Source organism: Somniosus microcephalus, chromosome 11, assembly GCF_052327205.1.
Source record: "Somniosus microcephalus isolate GS21.2 chromosome 11, FLI_Smic_1.0, whole genome shotgun sequence".
In the NCBI taxonomy this organism is placed as follows: domain Eukaryota; kingdom Metazoa; phylum Chordata; class Chondrichthyes; order Squaliformes; family Somniosidae; genus Somniosus; species Somniosus microcephalus.
In genome coordinates this window covers 134333713-134347449 of record NC_140997.1, presented here as the reverse complement: position 1 = coordinate 134347449, position 13737 = coordinate 134333713, and the positions used below count along the sequence as shown (strand labels likewise).

At 44.2% G+C, this 13737-nt stretch overlaps 1 protein-coding gene across 1 annotated transcript in view; it reads right to left on the bottom strand.

The window, feature by feature from the left end:
- dnah1 (dynein, axonemal, heavy chain 1) overlaps positions 1-13737 on the bottom strand; it is a 971783-nt gene that overhangs the window by 857953 nt on the left and 100093 nt on the right. Inside the window, exons 13-16 of the mRNA XM_085999976.1 lie at positions 13103-13296; positions 10609-10834; positions 9326-9445; positions 5656-5738 (exon numbers count right to left, since the gene is read on the bottom strand). Coding sequence (XP_085856102.1) covers positions 5656-5738; positions 9326-9445; positions 10609-10834; positions 13103-13296 — 623 coding nt within the window. The remainder of the gene's footprint in view (positions 1-5655; positions 5739-9325; positions 9446-10608; positions 10835-13102; positions 13297-13737) is intronic.

Here is a 13737-nt window from a genome sequence, read left to right as displayed (position 1 = left end):
TGACTGCTGCCTTGTGGGTAGCCTAGTGCCTCATAGGTAATGTAGTCTTAATATACATACAGCTGGGTAGTGTAGTCTTATACATACAGCTATATACAGCTCTACGGCTCCACCTAGTGTCCACTATGGAATGACATGTTATTGATCATTACATCCCCCTTTCTTTGAGGTTTAACAAAATCAATATCAATCAACTTTCAAGAAAACAATAAAGATAATATCAGTAACACTTTTGTTAGCGCTCTATAAACATAAACATTTTCAAAACAGTCAACACATTTTCAAAGCTTTACATTGTACCCAAAGATTAAGTCTATCAGGCTCTTTTACTTCACGTGTGGATCTTCTCAACACGGGTAAGTCTGATGTGTCTTCATGAGATTGTTCTGGCGGTGAATGACAAGATGCAGTTGCGGCATTGTCATCGATCTGCTCTTGTATAGATTGACGTCTCCTTGCGATCTTTGCTTGGAGAGGGTTTCAGTGTTTCCTTCACTCTTCATGCCATAACTCTCAATGTAGTCAATGCACTCTCGAAAAACTGCTGGCAGCTGGATCCCATCATACAGCATAGTCCTCTCAGCAGCCTCGGCTAATGGAACACCAAAGATTGGCCTGAGGGAAGAAGGAGTATCCACCGGAACTGCTTTCTGCTCTGGTGCAGGCTTCTTCTTTTTCTTTTTCTCTTTCCACTGCTTAACAACATCTGCTGCGGTTATATCTTTGGACTTTTTCTCCTTGTGTTTTTCCTCTTTGTGCTTTTCTTCCTTTGGCTTCTCTTTGACCTTAAAGTCTTTTTCTTTCTTCTTGGAGAAACTAGGCTTTTTGAAGACATGGATACCCTTTGGCCTTTTCATCCTTGATGGGCTCTCTGCTTCATCACCTGAATCATCTGGTCTGCTTATGGCACAGTTTATACGGTAGACTCTCTTGACCAGTTCCAAGTCTTCACAAGCTTTGTCACCTAGTATCGAATCAAGTCTTTCAGCCACAACAGAAAACATGAGATGATGCACTTTGTCTTTGACTGTCACTTTAAGTCTGCATACACCTAAGCTATCTATTTTCTGTCCATTATAGCTCTTCAGTAGTACTGACTTTTTCTGTATTTTGGGCTTTTCTTTCATATTTTTTATGTCACTCATACTGATTAAGTTTGCTTTTGCCCCAGTGTCCAGTTTCAATGTAACTAATGCTCCATTTATCTGCAGTGGGATCATACATTTGTCCACTTTTACTGCATTGACTTTATGTTCAGCATTGTCCATTTCTGAGGGCTGCACATTTTCTGTATCTTTTTTGATATCGTCACATGACACCATTCCTACAAAAAATGTCTCACTTAAATCAGTGTCCTCAATCACATTAACTTGTTGCCCTTTCGTTGTTTTTACTTTTGAAAAGCATTGTTTGGCAAAGTGATTCTTTCCATTACACTTTGTGCACATTTTTCCAAACGCTGGGCATTGTCTTAACTGGTGTTTGTAACCACAGCGTTTACAATTAAAAATGTCATCCTCCGATTGCTTTTCATTTCTGTTCTGCCCACGTTTCTTCCCCTTGTAGGACACAGCACCGACAGCAGCGTTATCACGCATTACAATTGCATCATTATTGATTTCACTGAAAGTCTTCACGTGCTTTCGAGCTAGCTCGCTGGCTTGGCATATTATCACCGCATTTTCCAAATTTAGTTCGGTTTCTCTCAACAGACGTTCCCTGACTTTTTTATCATGAATACCAAACACAATCTGGTCACGAATCATGGATGATTTCAGCTCAGAGAAATTACATGTCTGTGCTTTCAGTTTCAGATCAGTTATAAAGCTATCAAAAGTCTCATTTTGCTGCTGTGTCCTTGAACAGAACATGTATCTTTCATAGGTCTCATTCTTTTTGGGAGAGCAATGTGCATCAAATTTTTTTAGCACATCTTCTAATTTTTCTCTGTTCTCTTCTGGATTAAATACAAATGTATTAAATACCTCTATCGCCTGTAGGCCTGCAACCGTAAGCAGCAACGCTATCTTCCTTGCATCTGGCTTTGTACCGAATCCGATGGCTGCAATGTAGAGTTCGAATTGCTGTTTAAAAGTCTGCCAATTGTAGTCGATTTTTCCTGTGAGTTTCAAACGCTCTGGTGGCTTCAAATTCTCCATGTCGCTTTTCACAATTTTCAGCAGATCTTCACCATCCTGGTACCATCTTATGTTCATTAATAAATAAACATTCTTATTATGAACACAGCTAGCTTTTGCTAGACACTTTTATTGAGCACAAGTGGACTAGGTACAGTATCTGTAGAGGCTTCCATCTTGACTGCTGCCTTGTGGGTAGCCTAGTGCCTCATGGGTAATGTAGTCTTAATATACATACAGCTGGGTAGTGTAGTCTTATACATACAGCTATATACAGCTCTACACAGCTCTACGGCTCCACCTAGTGTCCACTATAGAATGACATGTTATTGATCATTACAGTATTTACTGAATAGAGGGTAACTTAAGACTGAAGTACAGAAGCCTGCTATGGCTTTATATACAGGGGTGGTCACTACCGGTACTGCAGTATAGAATCAGTTCTTCTCTTAAAGGTACATACACAACAGTGGCGAGTCCCGAAAACAATATTTAATTGGAGAAAATTTCTGCTCATCTAGTACTGGATGTCAGACAAGCAGTGGGTCAATTTAGAGACCGTGGAGATGTCGAGAGAAGTGGTGGTGAGGTCGAGCTGGGTGTCATCAGCATACATGTGGAAACTGATGCCGTGTTTTCGGATGATGTCGCCAAGGGGCAGCATATAGATGAGAAATAGGAGTGGGCCAAGGATAGATCTTTGGGGGACCCCAGAGGTAACAATGCGGGAGTGGGAAGAGAAGCCATTGCAGGTGATTTTCTGGCTACAATTAGATAAATAAGAATGGAACCAGGTGAGTGCTGTCCCACCCAGCTGGGCAATGGTGGAGAGACATTGGAGGAAAATGGAGTGGTCAACCGTGTCAAAGGCTGCAGACAGGTCAAGAAGAACGAGGAGGGATAGTTTACCTTTGTCACAGCCACAAAGGGTGTTATTTGTGACTTTGATGAGAGCCATTTCGGTACTGTGTCAGGGGTGGAAACCGGATTGGAGTGATCTAGGGAAATCCTGCAACTCTCTAAAAGCTGACAGCCTTTTCATGTTGATGAGTGTAAGCATCAGCGCAGGCCCCAAGGATTTTTTTTTTGTATCGGACATTTTGTATGATTGTTACTGCTGATTGACCAGCAGCCTGTTTGGAGAAGATGGGAGGGGCCCAGGTGTTCGTGATGGACAGGAGATTCCAGCCAGGCCTACAAACTGATTACGGGAGAATGTCTGAGCAGACAGAGTTCTCTGGGAAACAATGGGTCCGGGTAGGTGACTCATGGTAATGGGCAGAAGATGGAGGGCCATTGTAAATTAATGGAAAACCACTTAACCCAGGATCGGGTAAGAAGTGCAGCCCATCATCTGCCATTAACACTAGTACCTAGATGGGATCGCCCCGAAAGGCGGGAAACCAGACAAAGAAGGGTGATTAAAAAGACATCACTGCAATACACAGATCTTAATGAACTTTTAGGATATAAGAGAAGGCAGCTTTGGCCATTCTCGCTCTCTCTCGCTTGCTCTCGCCTTCGCATGCCCTCATCTCTGAACCATGAACCGAGCACTCCGTCCGAGATGGAGAGAAGAAACCACCACGAGCGACAAGAGCCTCGCCTTGCTCTTCGGCTGTAGGAACGAACCTCGAAACTGGGACTTGGATACTGCATCAGCGATACGGAACCAGGAGAAACGCTCTACACAGGGAAGCAGCGAGCAAGATAATGGGCAATCAGGGTGAACATTGTCCAAGCCCATACATCCTTAAGACCACCAGTACTGTGTGAAGGGGTGTTGTGTGTCCCAACCAATCCAGAGGGGCTTAGTGGGGAGGTTCTGTGTGTATTATATAGTGTATGTTCTGGGGTTTGTGGGACAAGTCCATGTTATGCTCTGTATAGCAACACAGTGTGATTTTAGGCGTCTTAATACGAGACAGGGGCCTGTTCGACGGGCCAAGTTGTTGTACTGTTTGTTTTACGCCACTGGGCATTTTACGTACTGGAGGCGGGTGTGTGTGTTAACCTTATTAAACACCATATGGTTGAGTCCGTAAAGCTTGTCTGTGTTCCAATCCTGTTCACCGTAATTCTTGTCGTCTAGAACTAAGTAGGAGAGGTGATTCGAACCACCAAGGCAAACCACCTACATGAGCTAGGTTCATAGGATTGGTTATGAACTGGCTGCTCTCACAAACAATGCACTGGTCACTTGCTTGACGTATTTGGTGGGCAGCCGATTGCTTAATGTTGGAAATGCCCGCTGTTGCTGGTTGAAAGAAGCCAATGGCATATAGTTTGAGAAGCACTGTGATTTTGGCAGAGGCAGTGTGCATGCCTCTGGTAGACGTGGGCTCCACGTCCAGGGTAAATGGGTGACACAACTTTGTTATTGCCTCACGATGGAGCCTTCTCAAGCACTGCTGAAAGTGAAGTTGGTCCATACACATGGAGGCACGGATACCCACCGGTGAGGTCTCCTATTCTGCCTGATCAGCTTGACTTCCCTGTGTAGCTCCTCTTCTTCCTCATCGTCGCAGAGGTGAAGGGGAATTACTATGGGGAACACCATTGTTTCTTGTGGTGAATGCTATTAAAATGAAAAAAAATGAAGGACCACAGCACCAGGAGGAAAGCTAAACCTATCTGCAAGTTTGAGATGAAAAAAGCAGGAGAAAAGTATTCAGCAGCAAAGTAGAACCTAACACACCTAACACAGAACCCTCAGAAGGTGGCACTTAACTCCAATTCTACCTGTTGCAACTGCTAAGCAACCCAAAATGCCTCTTTTATAAGCAATTTAGGAGGCAGGCCATAGACAGCAAGGGGGGGGGAATTCAATGTTAGGCGTTGAAGCTTCATTTGTGATTTACCAGTAGTGGGCAGTATTTCCATGGACACTGCCACCTTCCCACATCGAAAACAATTTCCGCTGGGCTTTTTACAGGCAGGGATTTGCCGCTGTGACTCCTTGACCCATTTCCCACTTCTCTGCCCTGAATCTGCCCGAAAGCAGGTGCCAAACATGAGGAAAATCCCCTCTTGATAGTCTAATATGAAATTTCCCTTGTGCCTGGAAGTTGAACTTGGATGTACTAGCGCACTGCCCAGCCCTGGCAGCAGTCAGATTACTTTACACGTCTCTTGTTTGAAACCAGTAACAAAAGAATCAAACATCCACCTGTTGACATTAAAATATAACAATTTCCCCCCTCCCCCCAGCTAATTTTTCACTGCTTCAGGTTACTCTCTGCCATGGGCTCAGAGAGTGGGTTGATGACTTCTTCTTACTCCTCTGCTATTGCAGCTGTAGAGCCAGTCATAAGGAGAAATGACTGGGGTAGGTTCCCCACTGACATTCGCTTTTGGGAACCCACCATGTGGGCAATGGCAGGTGGGTACCGACCTTTGTCTTACCACTTCACAGCACAGGTTATTGGAGTACCACCTTCAGTGGGTGCCAGGTGGAGCTTTTTATAATTTTAAACAATTTGGGGTTCACAATACTTTCAAAACTTGTAGTACTTACTTAGCTTCAAAATCTTCATCAGTTAGATTGTAGTGGAATTCATCAAAGAGATCATAATCAACTATGATTTTGTATGTTAATTCCTACAGTGGGAACAAATAAATAAAAATTAATAAAATCCTAATGTGCTTTTCTTTTTGAAACTTAATCAGCAGTGCAACACTGAGCCCTTGTCTTAAATAAACCATGAAACTAGCCCCCAATGGATTAGGGAATAAAAGCACTGAGTGTTGTATTACTAAGCCATAAGGACTGGAATCACAGAATCACAGAATCACAGAAACCCCACAGTGCAGATAGAGGCCATTTCGGCCCATCGAGCCTGCACCGACACATATCCCACGCGATCCCCGTAACCCCACGTATTTAATCCCCCTAACACTAAGGGTCAATTTATCACAGCCAATCAGCCAGATCAGCATTAGGAGGCTACAATTATCCTCTGGCACATGGGTTTGGGGGTAATATACTGGTATGGATTGAAAATTGGTTAACAGACAGGAAAGAGAGAGTAGGAATAAATGGGTCTTTTTCGGGGTGGCAGGCGGTGTCTAGTGGATTACCATAGGGATCAGTGCTTGGGCCCCAGCTATTCACAATATATATCAATGATTTGGATGAGGGAGCAAATGTAATATTTCCAAGTTTGCTGATGACACAAAACTAGGTGGGATTGTGAGCTGGGAGGAGGACGCAAAGAGGCTTCAAGGCGATTTAGACAAGTTGAGTGAGTGGACAAATACATGGCAGATGCAGTATAATGTGGATAAATGTGAAGTTATCCACTTCAGTAGGAAAAACAGAAAGGCAGAGTATTATTTAAATGGTGATAGATTGGGAAATGTTGATGTACAAAGGGACCTGGGTGTCCTTGTACACCAGTCACTGAAAGCAAACATGCAGGTGCAGCAAGCAGTTAGGAAGGCAAATGGTATGTTGGCCTTCATTGCAAGAGGATTTGAGTACAGGAGCAAGGATGTCTTACTACAGTTATACAGGGCCTTGGTGAGACCACACCTGGAGTACTGTGTGCAGTTTTGGTCTCCTTACCTAAGAAAAGATATACTTGCCATAGAGGGAGTACAGCGAAGGTTCACCAGACTGATTCCTGGAATGGCAGGACTGTCATATGAGGAGTGATTGGGTCGACTAGGCCTGCATTCATTAGAGTTTAGAAGAATGAGAGGGGATCTCATTGAAACGTATAAAATTCTGACAGGGCTAGACTGACTGGATGCAGGGAGGATGTTTCCCCTGGCTTGGGGGGGGGGGGGGAGGGGAGTCTAGAACAAGGGGTCACATTCTCAGGAAACGGGGTAGGACATTTAGGACTGAGATGAGGAGAAATTTCTTCACTCAGAGGCTGGTGAACCTGTGAAATTCTCTACCACAGAAAGCTGTAGAGGCCAAGTCACTGAATATATTTAAGAAGGAGATAGACAGATTTCCAGACACAAAAGGCATCAAGGGGTATGGGGAGAGTGCGGAAATATGGTATTGAGATAGAGGATCAGCCATGATCATATTGAATGGCGGAGCAGGCTCGAAGGGCTGAATGGCCTGCTCCTTCTCCTATTTTTCTATGTTTCTGTGCCCTAAGCTAGACAGAGGAAAATTAGTCAGGATTGCTACTTCTGATTGTAATGCAGCAATCCCGGCTGGAAAGTGCACGTGTACGTTGGAGGAGCACAGGATCAGGTTAAATAGCCTGCCGACACTCACTGTGTAGACTCACACATAAAGACTGGGCAAAGTCCTGGAACGCTGCCAGGGCCTGTGTAAGCGTACCCCATATTTAAAACAGATATTAGAAAAAACATCTTGGGGCTGATTTTAACTCCCGATGTAGACGGTAAACTGGGAGTTGCGGATTGAGCGCCCATTACACGCCCGTTACACGCCAGCCCAATTTTCAGTTCCATTGAAATTAATGGAAAGGAAAATCAGGCGTGGCGTATAATGGGCGGCTGATTCACGGTAGCCAGTTTACGCCCATGCCGAAAGGAAAAATGACCCCCTTTACTCAAAGGATGGAAAATGTTTGGAGTAATCTATCAGTTATGGCATAAGAGTCAAAGGGGCTATAATTCTTGGGGTGGGAGAGGGCGAAACTGTGGAAAGCTTTCTGTCCCCTCCCCTTATGTCTACCAGCACCTTTGGAGGTGTGCCTGTTTCTGGGCTACCCAGGGAATTCTACCCATTACATCCTCCATCGGCACAGCAGAAGACGCGCCTGTTGAGAGCAGGCATAGAATCCGTAAAGGGTCTTCCCAAGGCCCCAAAAATGTTTCCAAAAAAATTAGAGAAAAGGTCTTAGTTTCCCTTTGGGGAAAAAATCATACCTCTTTGGCCCCCATCAGAGTGACAGGACGCTCCTGCTCCTCCTGGCTCCACATTAAAATTTTAAATAAATGTTACATCCATGCCAGAAAATCCTGAATGGAGCGGGTCTGACGCTGCCTCTGGTTTCACTCAGGGCAGCACAATTTTCCCGAGGAGTTCTAAAACAGGTGTTAAGCCCCTCTTTGGCATATGCAAAGCGCCTAATGCTTGTTTTAGGCAGCTGCGCTGGACGCCTGGAAATCGTCCATGGCCACTATGGTGTCAGACATTTTAAAGGCATCCTTGGGGCACAGGGCATATTCCTGCAAAATTGGTCATTTTTGCAACTGCAACCCCCACCCCCCCCCCATTTTCGAAAACAGGTGCAACGGTAACCAATTTATACGTCTAAACGTTAACTTTCATGCTGATGATCACTAGCACATTTGTGTTTAGCCATATAGCATAAACCTGCTTTTGTGTGCATCCTGTCAGCAGCAAGCCCCCGCATATAGCTATAAAATTGTAGAGGGGATCATTTATATTAATGATGCACTTTGTGTCAGACCCTAGAACTAATGCCAATGTTTATTGATTTTGATGTGATAACTAACAGCTCTGAGTCTTAATACTACCTGTACTGCTAATTCTTGAAATATCCAGGGTGATCATATGAGCAGTGTTTTTCTTTGCTCATGGAAACCGTTAAAAAAAGAAAGGCAAAGAAACATGTGGAAAAACACTTCTGCTGTCAGGGCAAGCGAATACACATTAATAAGTTCCTCAAGTGAATGCTGGAAATGGAACAGGCTCCAGAGCTGTGGGGATTGGCCTGTACTTTACTACTGATAATTAACCTGAATCTTCAGTCACTTCTAATCTAGACCAGTCAAATAGTAAAATAGATGTCTTAAGTTCATGAAATGATAAGTGGGATATTGCTGTAAATTTACGAGCTAGCTCTCCTATCACAAAGCTTTGTGCGATGCAAGCACATACTGGGAATTCTGGCACCGAGGTCAGTATGCCTGATTTGCACCCTGCCTGATTTTCCTTTCAGTAGTTTTAATGGACAGAAAGACACATAAGCTGCAAGTTGGGTGTGCCTAACTTCCCAATACGCCGTTCGAAGCTTTGCACTGGATCACAAACTCATAAGAACTGACTCCCTAATGAGTAAACTAATAGTTTGAGACCAGTCTTAACCAATCAAGAAATATGTATGTAGAGCTTTCTCTCAGGAGATTAAATGGGTGGAGCAGAATCCATGATGGGGTGGATTGTACATGTAAGAAAGGGGCTTGATGGGCTGAATGGTCTTTTCTTCCACGTTTTTATACGTTTGTACCTCATTTGTTCTCAGCATTTCAGGAATTTTCTTCATCCATTCTCGATGGTCTGTCAAGTCTTCAATGGTGTTAGCCTTGTCAAACAATTTTCTATTGATTGTTTTATAATCGTCATTGATCTAAAGGATAGAAATCACATTGAATCATTACACAGAAATCAAACAATTTTTTTAATGATTTCCCCTTCAATTTTATAAATTGTTTTTTCCTGCTTTCTTAATGTCCCTTCTAAATTAAGCTGACAGGAAGACAACCTATTATCAGGCCTCCACTAGTACCACCAAGAGATGCATAAGGGTTCTGTAGGTTGCCTTGCATTCTAAGTTTGCTTCCCTAACCAGGGAGAAGCATCTCACTTTTAGCCGAAGGCTGCTTTGGATTGGGTCTTTGCCATTGATGGGGGAGAAATAAAGAAAGAACGTGCATTTATATGGCACCTTTCATGTCCTCAGGATATCCCAAAATATTTCACAGCCAATGAAGTACTTTTGAAGTGTAGTCCCTGTTGTTATATAGGCAAATTTTGCTTACAGCATGGTCTCACAAACAGCAATAAGATAAATTACCAGATAATTTGTGTTTGTAATGTTTGTTGAGGGATATATACTGGCCAGGACAACTCTCCTGCTCATCTTCGAATAGTGCTGTGGGATCTTTAATGTCTATCTGAGAGGGCAGAGAGGGCCTCTCTCATCCCAAAAAATGTCACTCCAACAGTGCAGCAAGGGAGGAGTACTTTGAATAGAAACTACTCCCACTGGACATTCCTTCTCCTTTAATACTTGACTCTATGCATTCTAATCCCCTCAGACATCCATTTTTCCATATGTAAACCATCCCAAGCCCTTGCTTAGATTATAGCCCATAACACATTCTGAGGTATCTGTTATTTTATGTCTAAACTATGCAAACCCTGATTAGATTCCAGTCTGCAGCTCACTTCCATGTATCTGTTCCATATGTAAACCATTCAAATTCCTTGATTAGATTCCAACTATCTCTCTCTCTCTTCTTTAACAAACTCTTGGGTTATTCTATCCATTATTCTATATATAAATCGTCTGAATCTATTGACTTAACCACAGTATGGAATCATGCCCAATTATTTGTTCATTTAAAAGCAAAGGAACAACAGCACATCTGGGAATGAATTCATATGCACATCATATAGAGTTAAAACATAGCTGGTTCAATTAACCAGACTAATGGACAATTTGGAATTAAGTGACAACAGTTGTTTCGTATCACAGTAAATTAAAGCCCGATTTTAAAAAAACCTTACCTCTTCCACTTGTGTATGAAGTTTTTTGGCAAACATTTTCAACACAGCTTGGGCCAAGCCATTACATTTCTTGGCAAGGTTGGTCCGCAATGTCTCCACGTTGATAATAAAGGGCCCAATGATGATTGTGCTAGGAATCATGCTGTCTATGTGTTTTTTCTTCTTCAAATGTCGCTCCACTTCTTGTTTCACCTCATGAACTGTTGGATCCTGATTGCTAAAGGTGCTACAGTTTGTAACACAAACAATTAAAAAGTGCAGATATTGGAAACTGAAATGCTACAACCCTAGATGCTTTAATAATTAAAATGACCTTTTGTGGATCTACCACATGTATATGAGCCACTATTTTTGGGAGGATATCCAGCAGCATAGGGAGTGAGCCTTTGGCAATGTGGTATCATTCCCACCTCTGAGTCAGAAGGTGAAGGGTTTGAGTCCAACTCCAGACAGCCCCGGTGAGTGGAGACTAGAATATGGGCTCTAAATACTGGGCTGACATCCAGCGGGAGACACGTTTCCGAACGGAGTGACCACTGGCTCAGGGGTAGTATTCCCACCTCTGAATCATAAGGGCTGGGTTCGGGCCCCACTCCAGACAGCCCCAGTGAGTGGAGACCGGAACGCCAGCTCTGAATACTGGGTTGGTATCCAGCAGGAGTACTTGAATCCGCCGGGTATGGGTGGCTTTCCTCGTCATAAAGGATCGGTGGGGTTCTTTAGCCTTGGTGGCTGTCCACCTAGGAGAAGGTATTCTGAGTTTTAAAAACAAAACATGAGAAAGACAATGGGGAATCACCTCTGCTACACTTCCCTAGTAAGTGGCTCAAGAATCTCAAATGTGAGATTTGAGTTAGAACCTACTGTAGGGGCAGAACACAACGGACAGACAAACAGTAGCATAGCATGTTGGTGCTCCAATGCATTGTACGTTTGGATGGCGTGGTGTGGGCTCATGCTTGCAATTCCTCACATGGTTTATTCCACTCAATCATGGGAAGGTGTTGGGTGGAGCCTAGACATTTCTTAGGAAAAGTCTAGGATGAGAAAAGACCATTCAGCACATCAAAGCACATCCCTCAATTACAGGAGTGTTCAAACATTTTGTACTTGAGGGCCATTTAATTGAGTATCATGGAACTCTGCGACTCACATGTAAGAATTACAATACAAGTACCCAATTCAAGGAATACACATTAAAAATTCCTTCCCAGAGGGTAAATTACAAATTAACTGTAATTTTCTGTTTCCTGGCTGGCAGCCAGCCAGGTTGAGAGGCTGATTGGCTGTCGGGTGGGATGGCCTGCGCTGGAAACCGCAGCCAGGGAAGGGAGAGGAGGGAGAGAGGGGGTTGAAGAGATTGTGGGTCGGAGGGAGATCGCAGCGAGGGGGATTTGAAGAGATCGCAGGTTGGAGGAAATCACTGATCAAGGGAGATCACAGGTTGGGAACATTGCTGGGGGTTGAAGAGATCGTGGGTTTGGGGGAGAACGTGGGTTGGGGAGATCGCAGGGGGGGGTTGAAGATAATCGCAGGTCGGGGGAGATCAGAGGTCGGAGGAGATCACTGGTCGGGGGAGATAGCGGATCAGGTTGGAGATTGCGGGTAGGGGAGATTGCAGGTAGGGGAGATTGTAGGTCGGGGGGAGATCGCAGAGAGGGGTTGAAGAGATCATGGGTGGAGGGCAGATTGTGGGGAGGAGTTGAAGAGATTGCGGGTCGGGGGGAAGTCATGGGGTGTTTGAAGAGATTGTGGGTTGGAGGGAGATTGTGTGTTGGGGAAGATCGCGGGGTTGGGGTTGAAGAGAACAGGGATTGGGAGGAGATTATGGGGGATTGAACTGATTGCGGGAAATTGTGGGTTGGGGTGGAGATCGGAGGGGGGTGCTTGTGAACAAGAAGGGAGGGGAGCTTCGGATTGTGAGGAGCGTCTGTCTATTGCGGGGAAGGAAGCAGTTTTGCTTGCGGGGCTGGGGGAAGCACTCCTGCTCCTCCTGGCTCACACCAGTGCTGGAATCGGCTGTTTTCACCTCCCTTCTGCTGCTGGGTTTCCCGAATCCTGGGAAACCCGGCCTGCAGCCGTTAAATGTAAAAGTCTGTTAAAATTTGAGCCACATAGCCTCATTAGCATATTTAAATAAGTGACCCGCCACTAGTGAGCAGTCTGGTCGCATAAATGTCACAGCTTTCCAACAGGGATCACTGAACTGTAATCAGAAGGAACCCGTGTTGATTTTTTCCCCCCTCCCCTGCTTGGGCACACTGTAGCAACTGTTGTGCCCTCTCACTGCTGCCGAAGCCAAGCTCAGCCAACTTCGCACAGACCAAGGATCAAATCAAGGATCTTCCTGGTCTGTGTGATTCAGTACAACACCGTGTGGTGCACTTACCCGCTGAACCAATGGCGGTACGTCGCAATTATGTCCTTACAGTATAACTCCTAATCAACAAATTACATTAATTATAATATATCCTGATGATATATCATTACTGACTTTACATATTTGTCAATATCCAACTCGTTGAGTTCCATGTATTTCTCATACTCCTTGGCATAGCTTCTCAGGGGTATCAGTGCTTTCTCAATGGCATTTTTTATTGTATTACGCAACTCTTGTACAGGCGGCTCGTTATGCCACACAGACTCCAGCAGTGGCGTTACACTTTGAAACATCTCCTCCAGGACAAACTGAATAATATAATAAAAAAAATAAAAATCATTAGGAAGGAAGAAGGCAATTATGTGGCCAATAATGCGATGGGATGTACTTGAAGCGCCAGTGCTTCAGTCGTGGGAGCTCAGTAGTTCCTGAGGCATCATCTGCACCCAAATTGCATGTCCAGGTGCGAGACCAACATGTAGTACGTTAGTACACAGCATGTGCACAAGGGGAATTAAGAGGGTGCTAGATAAATACATGAGGGAGAAATGAATAGAAGACTGTGCTGACAGGGTGAGATGAAGTAAGGTGGGAGGAGACTTGAGTGCAGCATAGACCTGTCGGGCCAAATGCTCTGTTTCTGTGCTGTAAAATTCTATGTAATTCTATGTAAGGCTCATCAAGGCCCCAATTTTTATGTTAGTTAAGGGTCCTCCACATAATGCTGCTGCTGTGCCTGAGCAGTATTC